Genomic DNA, 15,756 nt, shown 5'->3' with positions numbered 1-15,756 from the left:
TGCTGTGACGGAGAAATTTACTAAAGTCGCGCAGATTGTCGTCAACTGCAATTTCAGAATCACGTGATCTCTCGGCTGACTTTCCGTTTATGGCTGCCTGCAATTCACATCTTGGCTACTCGGTGGTCACTCTTCAATCACGTCTGTCATGTTATTGAGATACAACATATCATTCTAAGGATTCCGTTGCATTGAATGCCAGTACATTGGATTGCAAGTTCTGCGCTTGAAGTCTATCTTTGTGCCTTTGGCGCTATCATTTCCCGCCATTGGTCATCAATGCCCACTCGCTCCCTCCTGGGCTTCTCAAGCCAACGCCGTTGCCATTTCCCGGTCATTTCCTCCCAACGAGACACTTCTGCGCTGGCAAATGAAGCAGCCGCATCTGCACATTCCGTGACTCTTTCCATCGGTACCAAATGACCACAATCGAGGATCATCTCTTGTACTCGACCCTCGTCTTTTCCACCACTTCCCCCAATCCCAATTCCAGTGTTTTCGATTTTCTTCCTCCGTAGTTCGGGCGTTGCAAGTTCGGAGGATTTCCCAAAGATGTATAGCACCGGCGCTTTCAATTCTGGCAGCCGGCGGAATATCTCTGCAGGTTCAGGCCGGTAGAATGGATAGTCTTCCTCGACGTCATCTGGATGCATATCTCCATAAACACTGCGGTCCCGTGTAGGCTCGATGCCACAAAAGCCATAATACTTTGGCCTCAAGTATGAAAAGACCTCTTGAGCTTTAGGCGTCGCCAACGTCACTGGAGGTTCCTCCCCAGTTCCACGGTCAGGATAGAGCGCGGTTGGTAGATCTCTCAGGCCATATTGGACCCATTGCGCAAGCACCCGAGGGTCCCATGCCTGGTAGAACTTACTGCAAGCAAAATTCTGAGCGGCGTTCTCTCGCGAAGGCCAGAGGTCACGTCGATACGTCGATGCTTTGGCAAATGTCTTGCTGGGATTCTCGGTCTGAATGACAGGGTCAATCAAGATAAGAGCCTGCAGTAGTTGAGGATGTAGCAGTGCAAGTTGAGCCCTGTGAGCCTGTCAGCCTTGCCACTGCCATCACAGAGGGTGGTCATACAGCTGTGACCCGCCCATACTATGGCCAATCCCAACGAGTGGCTGAGGCATCTCCTGTTGCTTCTGGTTGATCAAGAAGAGGAGATCCCGTGCAAAATCCCACCAATTCGCTATTCCATCAGTGATTAAGAATCACAAATATACTCGATGCCAGACGTACGATCATTGCCCAGAGCGTCTTCATTGAGGATACCGCTCTGGCCCTGATGAGCGATATCCGCAATCCAGACGGCACGGATTCTCCGGCCAAGGCGACTCAACTTCTCGAACAGGTCGTCGAACATAGGCTCGTACATCTCCTAGATGTCCCGGTTTAGATACGTCCAAGGATATGCATTGAGCGTACGGAATACCAACCTTGGGGAAGCCATTGGCATGTGCTGCAACAAAAGTAACATCGCCAGGTTGAGGGTCTAGATTGGTCAAAGGCACATATTGCTTGACGGCAAGCTTCAAGGCATTCTCGTAGCCAACTTCAGTGCCCCTCGGCCAATGCCTTGTATGTTGCGTCGGGGGTATATGCTCAGTTACTCGAAAGTGAGACAACGCCCTCGACCGAAGGAGGCTCGGTGGCCTTCCTGACCCATGCACCTTACGATGCACACTTCTCAGACCCAGGCTCAGCACCATCCTCGCGCCGGCCTCTTCTTACAAAAAGCAACAATGTCTTTCCTGCCGCTACATCCTTCTCTCAAGCCTCCATCTAGGTACTGGGCAACAAAAGACGCGTGGGAAGGCAAGGTAATCCCTGATGTTCGTGGCCGAGGTCGGCGTCATGTTCGCCTAGGATACTGTGTACGGTGATGCAATAGTGCAAAGCATGAAGCCGTCCTCCTCGGCAGCATCCTTGCCATCCTCATGCTGCTCTATGAATAGATACAATCTCTTTAGGCGCAGGTGACAATGCGCTTCATCAATACGGCGAAATGACGCTGAAGGCCTGCGACAGCGATTGTGGATGGCTGTCACGGTGATTCTACTCACTCATCGGCGCGTGCTTGCAGACTACCTAGTAATCGAGGGCATGACTCACCAACAGCCTGGACGCTACAACATTCCGAAAATGATGACTCCAAGTGAAGCAAGCCTATTCCTCCCAGGACCCTGTGTCTTCGCCCCAATGGATAGCACTTCACTTCGCAATTTCAAAACCGCAATCTAGACCAAGGACGAAGCCTGGCTCGACGGTGAGTCATTCGAAGTAGGCTGTGAGATCAGCCGCCGCCCATGCTACAAGCCGTACCCCATGGAGCCGCGTTGGATTAAAATAAGACAACCCTTCACGATGTCGAATTATGTCCACAGAAAACCCATCCAAAATCGGCATTGTTAGCATTTCCCATGGCGCAACCATCCTCCCCAGGATCTGCTGCCCTGTCGGATACGATATGTCGATTGAGAAGTATTGCAGAGAACCATCTCCGGGAAATAGGCGAGGAGAATTTACAGGAGGAAAAAGACCAAGCGCGACGAAATCAGGAGCTCGAGCGTTATACCAAACAACGGCGACGGGACAAAATGAGCACCCTAGTGCCGGTGGGTGCGACAACCACGCCCAAGATGAGGTCAGCTCAAGGTAAGTTGTCCCGTCCTCCTGCTACAGACATAGGGCAGGCCATTGAAGCTCTTCAGACGTCCTTGACCGCCTCCGATGGGATCGAGCGCTCGATCTTTCGAGCCACACCATTGGTTATCTGGAACGCTTCAGCGGCATCAAGGAAATACCGGCCGCCCATTGGATCTCCGACTTCACTGAGGAAGAATGGATTCCTCAGCATCGTATCAAATATTTCAAGCGGACCATCGAGACTGGCGGGCAGGAAATCGTCTGGGACAGGGATAAGCGGATAGACAAAATATTTGGCGGCAATCTCATCAATCAAGACGAGACTGAAATTCGGTCCGATGCTGGCGGTGGCCTGGGGTCGACGCAATCAACGTCCCTTGAGGACTATTCTGCCAGGTTCTGATGGGTGATGTGAGAGGCTTGGGCATCAAGAGACGGCCTCTCAACGAATTTTCGTTCCATGTCAGGGCTGGAACCGGCTGTTTGCTCGCTTCCGAGACTGAAACAAGAACGTCCTCAACATTCAGATTTGCCTAAACCGCTCGCGAAAATTTGTCAGGGATGATGTGGGCGAGTATCACTGGCAATGTCGGGAACGACAACGGCTCGATGGAATTGGAATGTTGTCCATCTGCGGGGAAGTGTTGCAAACCGCTGGGTGCACAAACGAGCCTTGCAGCAAATGCATTGTACAAATTAATTGCAGCCCCTGATTGTCCGCATGGGCCGCCCTGCCAGTATGGACGCACAGAATGATAAGTGTTTGCGGACTTGCTGCATTACTCGCGGCAACCCTTTGTGTTGCAGGTACCTGCAACCCGGTACCAACTCTGGAAGACACCTGCGGCGTATGTCTGACCTGCCGAAAATCATTCACTCGCTACAGATTGATACTGATGTTGCCAGCTATTTTATTGCCTCGAGACGGGTTTCCGAGGAGCCTGTGCACATGACGTGTTACCATCAAACATATGCATCGAGTTAACTGGCAAATGGGTAAGTACCCACTACCTGGACCAGGGCGTTCAAGCAGCTTCATGCAGTTCAAGACCGCACATCGCGAAATGCTGACCTTGCTGGCGTGATAGAATCATTCCATCGCCTCGATAGGCCCCGATGAAGGGACGTATTGTGTATTCTTCAGGTACGTCAACGCCGTGGGAACGCCGGCATATCTTCTCCATCCGAGATATCATGCTTAAAGTCACTATCAGCGACGATCATTGCAATGAACCTGTGTGGACAACTAGCGATGGCGGACATGTTCAACTCTCGTATCCAGGAAATCCTGACCTGTGCGAGCTAGGACTCAACAGCTTGTTTGGCAGCTATGTTTGCCAGAATACGCCTGAACGGAGTGAATATCAATGAGGTCGAGTTGATTATTCTGACGGTCTTCAGCAGCGATTTGTGGGTGGCCCAGTCGAGCCGAGGGATCGAAGAGCTGAAGGACTTGGGTGGAGTCGAGGTCGGTACGAGAGGAAAGCGCGCCCGGGAGCAGCAGTCTTACGTCCATCAAGACGGATTGCTAAGCTATAGGGGCTAGGTGGACGTGACATCCGATGCGCTGGTCTCAGCAGAAGGGATGAACGGCTATCGGGAGTGGAAGGTGAATAGGAAATATGAAGGCAACGGCAATCTTTTGACTGTTCTCAAAAAGGCCAGTTCTTGTCAAAGCCCATACTTGCTTCGCTCTCTATTTCTATGTCTTATTTGATTGAAGGACCGAAAGCATCCCTGTAGCGACTGCCATCAACTCGGACCTTCATAACTGGTGTAGTCTGCTTGACGGAGACCGAAGCCGCCTTCGGGACTGTTTGTACGACGCTACTCATTAGCTGTTTGTATCAGCTCCGGGTGCGGGAGGTGTTGTGGAATAAGGCAGTGTTTCGATGGGGAGCCTTTCGCAATTCCCTGTGTTGCATCGTAATTCAGAGATCAATCACTCATCGATGACAGCCGCCCGAAGAATCTAAGATATTTACAGGAGAGCAGTGGATGCGAAAACCTAGACAGAATTGCATACTCGCCGTGCCACCAAGGCCATCATGCGGGCCAAACCGCGTGATCCCATTGCTCTGAAGCCTGGATGAGGCTGTCTGATAGTCCTGGACCTGCCGACCAATTGATTAACTTGGTGAAGCCGACCGTGGACCAATAAGTGAAGTATGTTCCTCTGGGGATGAAAATCAGGTCGCCGAATATCATTTGTGCTGTTTCTTTGTTGATCTCAATGTGCAGTTGACCCTCTGTGACCTGCAAGGCTTGATCCACGTTGAACTTGATCGGTCGTGTTTTCTTGCACGGCTTCATAGCGATAGTCGCAATGCTGAGCTTGTTGCCGGTTTGGTTCGTGGAAGCGAGCTGAGCAATTATCTTGCCTGAGCTTCGGTGCAAATACTTCGGTCCGCGATTGCTGGAGATAAAATATGGCTTAGAAGCATCGCTTGGTAGAGTTTGGTCGGCGACATGCCAGGTATCCAAGCCATCCGCTGTAGTACCATTGACCCAATCCAGATTGATAGTGTTGTATGGCTGAGGTGCTATATTGTACTTCGGCATCAAGCCCAACACCTTGGTGACGTTCAGCTGAGATTGATCTTCAGGGTCATACGGCGAGACAGAGTTATACGGGGTGCCGGCGGCTGCAAAGAATTCATCGATCCCACCGGGGGCCATGCACAGACTTAGTTGGAAATCGAGATCATTTGGGCGGTAAGTATGGTTGTTGCCTGGGGCGAGAAAGACAAAATCGTTGGCTTGGACCTGACGACCTTGGTCAGAATTATGGAAGACTTGAACACCACCCTTGAGAGCGTAGAATGCCTCTACTTCTTTGTGGTAGTGGATGAGGTTGAGAGGTGCTGGGCCAGAGTTGACGCTGACGATCGAAAGACTGCCGGATGAAGTGACGTTGGGAACAAGGGTTCGAATAATGAGGCCTCCGAAGTCCACGGCGGCACCTTTCAGGTTGGGAAGGACGTAAGGTTGTGGTTTGTTGGGTGCTGTGTCAACTACTAAGCTGCCCAGTGCAGGGGTCGCGGTGCCCAGTATAGCAGTAGCCGAGGTGATCGCTTGCATGATCTTAGCGGCGCCCATGTTGATCGTTTCAGAGTCGTCTGGAGAAGAAAACCACTGCTGTCCTGTCTTAATAAAGGAGTTGACAAGATACATCCTAGACAGGAGATTTGTGAAAGAGATCCAAGATAGGTGGCATCCTCGACTTGTTTTCCAGAGGCAGTGACGATGTAGTGAAGTACATATATATACTGCGGGTCAGCAGGGAGTCAGCTGTAAGTTAGGAGGGTAGCATCGGGGCCCTCAGCCGCATTGACTTAGGCATTCTAAGTGAATGCACCTGGTCGAAATGAGCAGCCAATTATCGACTGTAAGCCTCAATTGAAATCAGGTGTTCTCTAAAGTTGGGTGACGGTCAATATTGATGCTTCCTTAGACGGTCTACGGCTGACATCCAGCTCAGGAAGGTATGGAGTGGTCAGTTTTCCTCTCTTTGGGTCCTCTTCTTCAGCCAGGCTTCCCGCAGAACGGTCTTGATGGTATCTTCACTGGCCGCGAAGTTTGCTAGGCAGACCTTGATAAGCATCTCGACCTGCTCAGGAGTCCAAACAAGATTGTACGATCCAGAAAATTTAGCAGTCGAAGGATCGAAGTCTTGCACGGCGCCATCATTCGGCAGAAGCGGCATATATATCATGGTCGACTCGTGGAGGCATGGAGGCGCAGGAGGATTTGTGACCGTATGACCGTATGAGTCGACGACCTCCTTTGGTCTGTCGAGAAGGACCTTGCCATCGAAGATCTGCGCATATAAGCCTTTGAACTGGTCTGGCTTGCTGCGGTTCGGGTCCTGTTTCAGCTCTGGATGTCTTTTGGTGAATTTCAAGCTCCTACGGCTGGCGATCTGGTCCACGCGCTCCTGGAAACTGTCTTTCAACACATCACTTGATGCGTCCATGTTTATCACCACATCGATGTATCGACGAGGGTGTAACATGACGTATGTGGGACAATTGTTGTCCATGCCAGAGTCAATCAAGTGAATACGCGGCGAGTTCTCAATTGGCGGTGACGCTTGGTTGCTGTCGTTGGAATTCGTCAAGTGGTACATGAAATTGTGTTCATTGACGGCATGGAGAGGATGATGTGCTTGGAACTCTTCAGTCCCCTTTGGTCCCCACAACCTGGAAACGCCCTTAGCCATGTCCCGGATGGAATTGCCTATGAAGGTGGGAGGGAGCATTCTCTTTATGGTGGCAAGGTAGGATGTCAACGGTCCCGCAGGCGCACTCGTACACAGCCCAAGCAGCAATGCAAGAGACTGTTCAGGAAGGTGCATGACATCTTGGCCGTGCTCGAAAGGTCTGCCAAATGCCCAGGTCGGCACGAAAGCCTCGAGTTCGTCACATCCAACTTCGATGGGTGAAATCTCGAACCAGTTGAACCATGCATCTTCGGCCTCCTCTTGCTCTTTTGTGTGCGGGTCTGCATCCCTGAATGGGTGTTCCTTATCTACCCAGTCTTTCCATGGCCTCTCGTGCCGGATGGCCGTCAGAATCGGCAGAGGCTCACTTCCATCTTCGATATATCTCTTAGCTGACGTCCACTTGTACCATTGGTCATGATAGCCTGCCACCTCTTTCTTCGTATGCATTCCCGCAGGGTTCATACTTGGATCATTTGGCAAAAACAGGTGACCAGTAGTAAATACTGAGTAGAGATCCATTGCCACTGTATGTAGGCCAGAGCGATGTTTCTGTACGATTGGGCCGAGGGTTTTCGTTGGGCCTCCAGGCGAATGCAAGACGTTTCTGATGGCTTCCGGCGACAGAGGGTGGTATGGACTCAGTCTGCTCTTGCAATGGTCGATCACCCTTTCCATACTGGCATCTGCCCAAGTGTAGTATGCAGCTAGGCTCCAGCAACTACCACTGACACCACTCACGTAGGTTAGTAGATCCCACAGGCCCGACTGCTTCATGCCTTGGCAGTACCCCAGCATACCCAGCATTGCTCTGTACCCTCCCCCCGAGCCACCAAATGCAACGACGGGTACATCGTCGACGTGCACCTCCGACGGGTCAAGCTCAATGTATCGACAGAATGCATCTCTGGCTTTGTGCTTTCTGGATTCACGAAATGTCATTTCTTCCGGCGACAGCTCGAAGCCTCTTCTCACGGACCCCACTTTCTCGACCTCTGGATGTTTGGTCGCGTCCCTAAGATCTTTCGTGATCATGGCTTCGACCTTCAGAGCAGACTTGATAATTGAGACGTCGCCTATAGCCTCTGGGAATGCTGGAACAACAGTATTATCCCAGAAGGACTTGAACTTGTCGCTGATACGAGAACGGGAGCCATGGTCTGACGTGTTGCCAGTCGCTTCATCCTTGTTGGGCTCGACATGATCGGCTAGGTGTCGAACATCATGCTCGACGCGCTCTTTGGGGTAATGTGCATGGAGTATTTCCTTCTCATACTGCTGCTGCTCAGGGGTCTCGGATTTGCTGGCGGTCTGCCACTCCATTGTGCTGTATTATGACTGAGAAAGAATAGTGGGCGTATTGATGTTGCGTCTTGGCTCGTTCTCCAGTGTACAAGACTCCATATTGATTGACCAGCTCGTGATATTGGGATCTAGGCATTATGACATGAGAGTTGCTGGCGAGGCCGAGAAGTGACCCTGAGGAAGGCATTGGACCTATCACTGGGTGTGGTTTGGGCATAATGGGCCAAATGGACCGTGGTTGGCCATCAACGAGAGCCTGATCAGCACGTGGGAAGACACAGATTTGAAGCATGGACAACCAGAGAGCGGTTAGTCAGCATCTTCCTAGTAGGGTACGAGCTGGACATGGACATTGATAACCCTGATGGCCCAGACGACAACGATCTTCCAGGAGTAATGAACGTGTAGGTGACGATAAATGAATGATAGGGATGGCATGCCAAGAAGTTCAGGGGTGCTTAGCCACGGTGGTACTGCAAGGCTGGCACCAACTGGCACCAACTGGCACCAGTTGCGAATTTCCCCAGAATTGATCGCATTTCGTAGAAGTGTCCACATCCACCTTCCATCACCAGTTACAACTCAAGACCCTCTCCTCTGTAACTCACTCTCGCGGTGCATCGTCCCATATTGTTTTGCCTCGCATTTCCTGTCGGCCATCAGATACGTTGTGGCCGTTGGAGCGCCGTCCGTTCCCCCGAAGTTCCTGCAAACGATCGCAGTCCGCAGTCGAAGTTGAGCAGCCATGGTACGAGTCTTCTTCGCTTGCAGCAAATCTTGTGTTTTGTTTTAGAGTACTGCTTCGTTGTCGGCCTCATGGCTAGTCAAAATATGCGAAGCGACACTAATACTAACGAACTCGTCCTCAGGCTTCTCCTAGACCTTCCTCTCCTCTGACCTCTGGTCCTGATTCCGGGCCCGACTCTACTCCTTCTGCCGCCAAATCCAGCGGGTCGTCCTCCATCGCACGCGCTGGCTCACCTCCCGGTGGCCCTCGCTCTGCCATCCGTCGACGCGCAGCTGCCGATCACAAAGAATCCGTCAAGAATGCTCGACCAGCCTCAACACGTGCAGCCGGTGCAGGAGGTTCTTCAGGGACTATGCTAAGACTATACACCGACGAGAGTCCTGGTCTGAAGGTCGATCCTATGGTCATTCTTTTCCTGAGCTTAGGATTCATTTTCAGCGTCGTAGCTCTGCATCGTAAGTACCATGCCAACTTTCAGGATGCCGATTCTACCTTGGAACGTAAACTGATCCTTCATCAGTCATTGCAAAGGTCACAAAGAGATTCTCTTAGACTTCTTGGGCGAACTTACAGGTGGACTATTGCATGGGAAAAACAAAAGCGTGGTCGCAGGCATATCTTGTATAATACCAATAAGTGGTTGCGATTGAAGCAACAGGGCTATCCTAGATTTCCAGGGCCCGACATGAGCACTCGACAATTGCATATCAGCCCGTGATGACTCGGAGGCTTCAAGACGAGACTGCAGGGGGACACCTGAATAAGCCTTGAAAGAGTGCATGCTCGGACACCGCAAAGCTCGACTCACTCTTGCTCTTGTTCGCGAGAACCTTTCCGCAGTGCAACAATCTGCATCATCCTGAATGCCAAGTGAAGGACCAGGGTTTGGGTAGAGGGACCGTAGCATTGGGAATGTACTTCGTACCTTTGCAAGTGAAGATCTCACCATCTTTCGACATGATCGCGTGGCCAATCTTTTGTGTAGCATAACTCCAACATCCCCATCCTCCAACTTGAAATGCTAAGCTGACCTCTCCCGCAATCTTCACCCTGCCGTTCGGCACATATTCTTTTGAAGGTCAGAGGTTAGAAGCAGAGACCGACGCACTCGAAGTCCTTGTTCGTAGGCATCTTACTTCCCCACGTCATGGCAGAACAGGCGCCCAAAGACAACACCCAGCTTGACGGCCACGAAGATGAACAAGAACATCCTCATGCACAAATAGAACTACCTCCCTCAAATTCCTCCCACGAACACCACTCCGCGCCTCTGGTCAACAGCAATGGGTGGGACGGAAAACTGCGTATGCCTCCACGACACGCAGTTCTCGACAACCCAGAAGCCCTTTCCGACCCCGAGTACTCTGACCCTGACGCCCCTCCAGTTGAACAGATCGAAGCGGACGAAGATCTCTTGGACGACTATCCTCTAGATTCCGAAGACATTGACCTCATTCACTGCCGCATCTCCTCCATCCCTGCGCTCAAACTCGAACGCTTCACAAAAGTCAAAAGAATATGCCTACGTCAGAATGCAATCACATCTATATCACTACCAGAGCATCTCGGGGAGACCTTGGAGGAGTTGGATCTCTACGACAATCTGATAAGTCACATTAAAGGGCTGGAAGCCTTGAAAAACCTGACGAGTCTGGACCTGAGTTTCAACAAGATCAAACACATCAAGAGTGTCAAGCATCTGCACAAATTGACGCACCTGTTCTTCGTTCAGAATCGGATATCCAAGATTGAGAATCTCGAGGGCCTGGAGAATCTGACGATGATTGAACTGGGTGCGAACAGAATCCGGGAAATCGAGAATCTGGAGCCTCTCAAACAACTACAAGAACTATGGCTTGGAAAGAACAAGATCACCGAGATAAAGAACCTATCCCCTCTCACGAATCTGCGACTCTTGGACATCAAGTCAAATCGTTTGACATCAATCAGTGGCCTCGAAAATCTGACGAACCTGGAGGAGCTATATGTCTCGCACAATGGCATCACTGAGATCACACCGTCTGCATTGGCGAACAATACAAAACTACGCGTTCTAGATATCTCGAGCAATCAGATCTCGCATCTCGAGAATATAGGACATCTGAAGGGGCTCGAGGAGCTGTGGGCCAGCAGCAATAAATTGGCTGATTTTCGAGAGGTCGAACGAGAGCTGGCCGACAAAGAGAATCTGGAAACCGTGTACTTCGAAATGAATCCTCTGCAATTGACGGGTCCGGCTGTGTACAGGAATAAAGTGCGACTTGCTCTGCCGCAGGTCAAGCAGATTGACGCAAGTAAGTGTGCTCTGGATCACTTTCTCTCCTTCGGAGATGCCATTCCACCAAGAATGAGGTGTCGAATTCTGCAGAAGCAGGCTAACATTCTACTCCAGGCTTTGTCAAGGTCTAGATATGATACTCGAGGAACCTTCTTTCATTTCAAAGCGCCTTCTGCCTTGTGCGAGAATCGCGTCTGCCTGTCCTTTCCATCCCAAACTACCCACGGAGGCGGCTGCAGAGAGTCTCTGATCTCATTTCTTTTCGGGACAGACTCGAGCGAGGATGGTCGTCAAGAAATCAGGGTCTGCTCGAGCCTTCAGGATCGCGTCAAACTGCGTGACCATCCGCTACCACTCCTGCGCCGATGAATTAATGTACCAGACAATAGATCGGGGACATTGCATGATGGAGGGACCAGTGAGCATTTTCATAGCATGATCGGATCGAAAATCGAGGCTTTCATCCAGACCAGTACCAGCGTTATCAGCGCAAGAGGACACTCTCGCGAGAGATTTCTGTGGCTTCTAGGGGGATCGCAACACCCCGGGTGATGGAGAAGCAGGGGGTCTGCGAGAAACCAAGCACATATGGACCGTCGATGTACGAAGGGCATCCTGCAAGGGTGATCGCTGGTGATCAAGAACCTTTTCAGGTAGACGGAGGTGGTGGGCTTGAAAAGCTCTAATAAGCTAATGTGAGCAACATGGGTGCAAAAATACTCGCTTCCACATCACCGTCAGAAACTCATTCTCTCTTCTGTTTCACGGAAAGATAGCACAGATCCACTGAAGTTGATTCCATTGCCCCGTTTTGAAAATGTCTCTTACACAAACCAAGGTGTACATGTTGACGGTCAGTCGACAGAAGCCGGCCCGACGACTATCCATTGCCCCCCATGATCCGTAGCTTCATCACGCCGAGAACGCCGACCGTACGCAAAGACCATATGCCTACAAATTCTCAGGCTCAGCATAGCTCCAATAATCATCATTGCACTCCATCCGCTCGCACTGCAGAAGCATTTCCGCTTCACCAGCTCTGAATTTTCCACGTGATTCCTCATCGAACCAGGTATCTCGTTGGCCAAGATGCTACACGTCAGACTTCACATGTTCCTTGGGGCAGCATATCACCATGCTGTCTTTGGTGGACAGGCAGATTAGACTTGCGCAAACCAGTTGTGGTCGACGGGTGAACTTAACGCAGCAGAAGAGGCGTCTACTGAGCGCTGTGGTTGTAGATACCAGCCACGATACAGTGATCACGCTCGAAAGGCTCTGTAAACAAGTCGTTAGAATTTGCCCAGAGAAACAACGCCCAGAAGAGAACATACCAAGCGTCAATTGCTCCTTTGGCTTAATCCGCTCTTCGCGCATCTTCTTGACCTCGGACGCAAATACCACCTCCGGCTTGGCCGTCGAGTCGATACAATTGGCCTTGATACTGACCAGCACGCCGCCACCGGCTTTCAAGAACAAATGTGCATTAAGGCCCACGATACGTGCTTGATCGGGCTGAGCAACGTCCGCGAAAATCACATCCACCATGCCGACCAGCATGCGGTATCGCAGCGGGTGTCTGGCGTCCTCGATGATCGGGATGACATTCGTGCGGTGCGTCGCCATGGTGATCAGGTCACGACCAGACCGGTGGGAGAACTCGACAGCGTACACACGTCCGGTTGGACCGACAATATCGGCAACGTGCGAGACAGAAGTTCCTGAGGCAGCGCCCAGATAGAGTACACTCGCGCCGGGCTTGATGTAAATGTCGTCCAAACCGCCGAGGATACCGGCCGCCAGCTTCGAGCGGAAAGGATTCCATACTCTGTATTCTACCTTGAGCTGCGGGGCGACTTCGCCGTCAACAGCGGGCGTGGATGGTGCGTCGACGGAGATGCGCTTCTCGCCGTACACGGACTCGCCAGGCGTGAGGTTCTTGGTCACCAGGAGGTCTTCTTTGCCGCCGCGTGCAACGAATACGCCGGCGTGTCGGTGAGGTTCCTGCGCAGGGCAGTTAGTACTTTAGTTTAGTCCCCAGGTAGGATGGAAACGTACAATGATGACTCTCGCTCCTCCTTTGATGCCGGGTCTGCCACCGCCCCGTCCACCACGATCGCCTCCTCGGCCACCGCGGGGTGCTCCTCGACCACCGCCTCTGCCACCTCCTCGTGGTGCGCCTGCAACGGGAAATGCTTGTCAGTCATGTCCAGATCGGTTTCCATTTAAGACACCCGAGGATTCCGTGTCAAAGCAGGACCTCACCTCTTCCACCGCCAAAGCCGCCACCGCGACCGCCACCGCCAAAGCCGCCTCTTGAGCCGCCTCTTGGTGCACCTCCTCTACCACCGCCGCGGCCTCGGGGCGGGCCTCCGAACGCCATTTGTGTTATGTGACTCTGTTATTCTGCTGGAGTTTTCGAAGAATGGGAGGACGTGGAGTCCGATAAGGATGAGAGGTGATAAGGTATGAGTTAGACGCTGTATGGGATGAGCGACAATAAGTGGTCGTCGTAATATGCAGACTGCGAAATTCTGGTGATACTTTTTCTTTGAAATTTGGAGCTTAATGGAGAAAATATTGCGCTAGATCTAGAATGGTTAGGTAGAGCCTCGTAAGCCAAGACTCAATACCATTGGCCTGAAAATGTTTGGCTGTCAGCCTTGCAGGATGCCGGCTCACCCGGGAAGGGGTTGGAAATGGATTTCATCTGTACGGAGACGTGCTGACAGCTCGGACTTGAGCTTGGTCGATGGCTGTCACGTTCTGATGAGGATCGTTTCTTTGGTCATGTCGTTGCTTGACTACCGCTTGCTGTGTCTCGAGCCGACAATTGATCTACTTCAGTAATGGGTGTGCAGGAGGTATTCCGGCATGTACACCTATTCGCCGTCTTATTCTTGCTTGACTTTCTGCATTTTGCGGCGAGCTCAGAAGTTCCAAGCTATGTGAAGGAGAACGGTAGGTACACCCTGACAACGGCCAATTCCAAGTCCCTCAGATGATTCGATGCCTGTGGTGCTGATCGTGTTTTGTGTCCAGCCCCGATTATCTGGCTACATTCCGATGATCCTTTTATGCCGAGTGACATATTGAGCCATGTGCTACACACGACGCCGTACAAAAAGTTCCAACCCGTACCAGACGTTCCGGACTTGGATCTGGACAACTTGTCATCACTAAACGACTATGGCAAACAGATCTTTTTAACCTCGATCGAGAACGTCACGTCTCATCCTGCCTGGCTGCGAGGAGAGACGCCAGATGCTACGGGCGCCTTACACAATTCTACGGCATGTGCCGTCGTGCTTATCAACAAGTCGGACTCGATCCTTGATGCTTTCTATTTCTACTTTTATTCCTACGACGAGGGCGCGGATATAACTCAGGTATTACCACCTTTGAACAGGCTCTTACCGAACAGTAAACCCGGTGATCATTATGGCAATCATGTCGGAGACTGGTGAGCCTTCATACCCACCTTTGGCCTCTATTTGAGTCTATTAACGCCTATATTCGAGGGAACATAACATGATCCGATTCATAGACGAAGTGCCGTATGGTATGTGGTTCAGCCAGCACGGAAGTGGTGAGGTTTGTCTATGGGAAGACACGACTTGCCTATCAAAGCAAGGAGATAGGGTCAGCTTGCTGCTCGTATTCTGTCTTTTGGTCTCTGCTAACCTCTTTCGCAGCCAGTTGTCTACAGTGCCCGAGGCTCACATGCGAACTATCCTAGTGCAGGGTGAGCTCCCGCACACTGGGTCAAGCGAGTTTCTGTTGCTTACCGACAAAATAGGAGCCACGTTCATGACTCGGCGCTCGTTGATGTTGCGAATAAAGGCCGCGTCTGGGACCCCGTTCAGCCTGCCTGGATCTACTCCTATAATGCTGCAACAGATGTCCTTACTGCACTAGAACCCAGCAACGCGCCGACTGACTGGTTCCACTTCACTGGCGGCTGGGGTGACAAGCAATACTCCGACAAAGATCCACGGCAATCAACTGTGCCATACTTCGGGCTGAAAAAGTACAACAATGGCCCTACGGGTCCCAAGTTCAAGCACCTGCTCCGCAAAGGGCTGCAGCCGGACGAGAAGCCCAAAGGCAGTCTTATGAGGACTGCGGTCGAGATATATATGTCCATGTACGGGTGCTGTCTGAAAGGGATAAACCCATGGATCGTGATAATTGCTCTACTCCTTTCCCTGGCGGCGACCACTTTCTTGGTCATATTCATTATCAGGAGGTTGGCGCCTGCTGTAAGGAGCCGCTTGGCCAGAGAAAGGGACGAGAAACAATCGGGCAGTATCGTGTCACGTTTGAAAGTTTGGCTGTACAAGAATAAGCGACGTCCGGAAGATCCTTCGGAGTTCTCGTTGCGGTTACTCGATCCTGAACTAGCAGAGGACGACTTGTAGCCTCCAACAGAGCGTTGCACATCGAGAAAAAAAATATCAGAGACCCATTCTTCCTACCCTCGCCAGATCTGTGGTACTTCGGACACTTTTGATTGATTGCTGTCTTCAGCTACAGCCTGCCCCTACTACCTAG

General features: G+C 51.5%; 8 protein-coding genes across 8 annotated transcripts; 4 read left to right on the top strand and 4 right to left on the bottom strand.

Annotated features, from left to right (window-relative positions):
• Positions 1-198: 198 nt before the first annotated feature.
• PV05_06755 (uncharacterized protein) lies at positions 199-1,822 on the bottom strand. The gene is made up of 4 exons (XM_013459525.1): positions 1,440-1,822; positions 1,243-1,381; positions 1,084-1,192; positions 199-1,035 (listed from the first exon to the last, which is right to left on the bottom strand). Exons 1-4 carry the CDS (start codon positions 1,710-1,712, stop codon positions 234-236), a joined length of 1,323 nt encoding a protein of 440 aa, XP_013314979.1. The 5' UTR covers positions 1,713-1,822; the 3' UTR covers positions 199-233.
• Positions 1,823-1,978: 156 nt separating this feature from the next.
• On the top strand, positions 1,979-4,311 carry PV05_06754 (uncharacterized protein). The gene is made up of 5 exons (XM_013459524.1): positions 1,979-2,658; positions 2,715-3,497; positions 3,556-3,645; positions 3,738-3,793; positions 3,864-4,311. The coding sequence occupies exons 1-2, from the start codon at positions 2,424-2,426 to the stop codon at positions 3,050-3,052; spliced, it is 573 nt and encodes a 190-aa protein (XP_013314978.1). The 5' UTR covers positions 1,979-2,423; the 3' UTR covers positions 3,053-3,497; positions 3,556-3,645; positions 3,738-3,793; positions 3,864-4,311.
• Positions 4,312-4,695: 384 nt separating this feature from the next.
• PV05_06753 (uncharacterized protein) lies at positions 4,696-5,748 on the bottom strand (the record flags this gene model as incomplete). Its single annotated transcript, XM_013459523.1, has 1 exon — positions 4,696-5,748. The coding sequence occupies one exon, from the start codon at positions 5,746-5,748 to the stop codon at positions 4,696-4,698; it is 1,053 nt and encodes a 350-aa protein (XP_013314977.1).
• A 397-nt stretch (positions 5,749-6,145) lies between these two features.
• On the bottom strand, positions 6,146-8,194 carry PV05_06752 (uncharacterized protein; the record flags this gene model as incomplete). Its single annotated transcript, XM_013459522.1, has 1 exon — positions 6,146-8,194. One exon carries the CDS (start codon positions 8,192-8,194, stop codon positions 6,146-6,148), a length of 2,049 nt encoding a protein of 682 aa, XP_013314976.1.
• Positions 8,195-8,700: 506 nt separating this feature from the next.
• PV05_06751 (uncharacterized protein) lies at positions 8,701-9,921 on the top strand. Its single transcript, XM_013459521.1, has 3 exons — positions 8,701-8,924; positions 9,046-9,379; positions 9,445-9,921. Exons 1-3 carry the CDS (start codon positions 8,922-8,924, stop codon positions 9,474-9,476), a joined length of 369 nt encoding a protein of 122 aa, XP_013314975.1. The 5' UTR covers positions 8,701-8,921; the 3' UTR covers positions 9,477-9,921.
• A 36-nt stretch (positions 9,922-9,957) lies between these two features.
• PV05_06750 (uncharacterized protein) lies at positions 9,958-12,015 on the top strand. Its single transcript, XM_013459520.1, has 2 exons — positions 9,958-11,218; positions 11,317-12,015. Exons 1-2 carry the CDS (start codon positions 10,072-10,074, stop codon positions 11,331-11,333), a joined length of 1,164 nt encoding a protein of 387 aa, XP_013314974.1. The 5' UTR covers positions 9,958-10,071; the 3' UTR covers positions 11,334-12,015.
• PV05_06749 (rRNA 2'-O-methyltransferase fibrillarin) lies at positions 11,914-13,725 on the bottom strand. The gene is made up of 4 exons (XM_013459519.1): positions 13,468-13,725; positions 13,261-13,382; positions 12,537-13,206; positions 11,914-12,480 (listed from the first exon to the last, which is right to left on the bottom strand). Exons 1-4 carry the CDS (start codon positions 13,583-13,585, stop codon positions 12,422-12,424), a joined length of 969 nt encoding a protein of 322 aa, XP_013314973.1. The 5' UTR covers positions 13,586-13,725; the 3' UTR covers positions 11,914-12,421.
• A 209-nt stretch (positions 13,726-13,934) lies between these two features.
• On the top strand, positions 13,935-15,689 carry PV05_06748 (uncharacterized protein). The gene is made up of 5 exons (XM_013459518.1): positions 13,935-14,163; positions 14,245-14,665; positions 14,724-14,844; positions 14,898-14,947; positions 15,002-15,689. The coding sequence occupies exons 1-5, from the start codon at positions 14,052-14,054 to the stop codon at positions 15,621-15,623; spliced, it is 1,326 nt and encodes a 441-aa protein (XP_013314972.1). The 5' UTR covers positions 13,935-14,051; the 3' UTR covers positions 15,624-15,689.
• The last annotated feature ends 67 nt before the right edge of the window (positions 15,690-15,756 follow it).

The sequence above is a fragment of the Exophiala xenobiotica genome, assembly GCF_000835505.1.
Source record: "Exophiala xenobiotica strain CBS 118157 unplaced genomic scaffold supercont1.4, whole genome shotgun sequence".
Taxonomy (NCBI): Eukaryota; Fungi; Ascomycota; class Eurotiomycetes; order Chaetothyriales; family Herpotrichiellaceae; genus Exophiala; species Exophiala xenobiotica.
This window is presented reverse-complemented; position numbering and strand designations above follow the sequence as displayed.

What these genes read in the sequence shown, in the direction of transcription:
- PV05_06748 (XM_013459518.1), top strand. Translation starts at nt 14,052, where the DNA reads ATGGGTGTGCAGGAGGTATTCCGGCATGTACACCTATTCGCCGTCTTA. An exon ending in GGCAATCATGTCGGAGACTG is followed by an intron (nt 14,666 to 14,723) that starts GTGAGCCTTCAT and finishes CCTATATTCGAG; the next exon opens with GGAACATAACATGATCCGAT. An exon ending in GCGAACTATCCTAGTGCAGG is followed by an intron (nt 14,948 to 15,001) that starts GTGAGCTCCCGC and finishes CCGACAAAATAG; the next exon opens with GAGCCACGTTCATGACTCGG.
- PV05_06751 (XM_013459521.1), top strand. An exon ending in CAGCGTCGTAGCTCTGCATC is followed by an intron (nt 9,380 to 9,444) that starts GTAAGTACCATG and finishes ATCCTTCATCAG; the next exon opens with TCATTGCAAAGGTCACAAAG.
- PV05_06749 (XM_013459519.1), bottom strand. Translation starts at nt 13,585, where the DNA reads ATGGCGTTCGGAGGCCCGCCCCGAGGCCGCGGCGGTGGTAGAGGAGGT. An exon ending in CGGCTTTGGCGGTGGAAGAG is followed by an intron (nt 13,383 to 13,467) that starts GTGAGGTCCTGC and finishes TTCCCGTTGCAG; the next exon opens with GCGCACCACGAGGAGGTGGC. An exon ending in AAAGGAGCAATTGACGCTTG is followed by an intron (nt 12,481 to 12,536) that starts GTATGTTCTCTT and finishes ACTTGTTTACAG; the next exon opens with AGCCTTTCGAGCGTGATCAC.
- PV05_06755 (XM_013459525.1), bottom strand. Translation starts at nt 1,712, where the DNA reads ATGGTGCTGAGCCTGGGTCTGAGAAGTGTGCATCGTAAGGTGCATGGG. An exon ending in AGACGCTCTGGGCAATGATC is followed by an intron (nt 1,193 to 1,242) that starts GTACGTCTGGCA and finishes CTGATGGAATAG; the next exon opens with CGAATTGGTGGGATTTTGCA. An exon ending in AGTATGGGCGGGTCACAGCT is followed by an intron (nt 1,036 to 1,083) that starts GTATGACCACCC and finishes ACAGGCTCACAG; the next exon opens with GGCTCAACTTGCACTGCTAC.
- PV05_06754 (XM_013459524.1), top strand. Translation starts at nt 2,424, where the DNA reads ATGGCGCAACCATCCTCCCCAGGATCTGCTGCCCTGTCGGATACGATA. An exon ending in CAAGATGAGGTCAGCTCAAG is followed by an intron (nt 2,659 to 2,714) that starts GTAAGTTGTCCC and finishes GAAGCTCTTCAG; the next exon opens with ACGTCCTTGACCGCCTCCGA.
- PV05_06750 (XM_013459520.1), top strand. Translation starts at nt 10,072, where the DNA reads ATGGCAGAACAGGCGCCCAAAGACAACACCCAGCTTGACGGCCACGAA.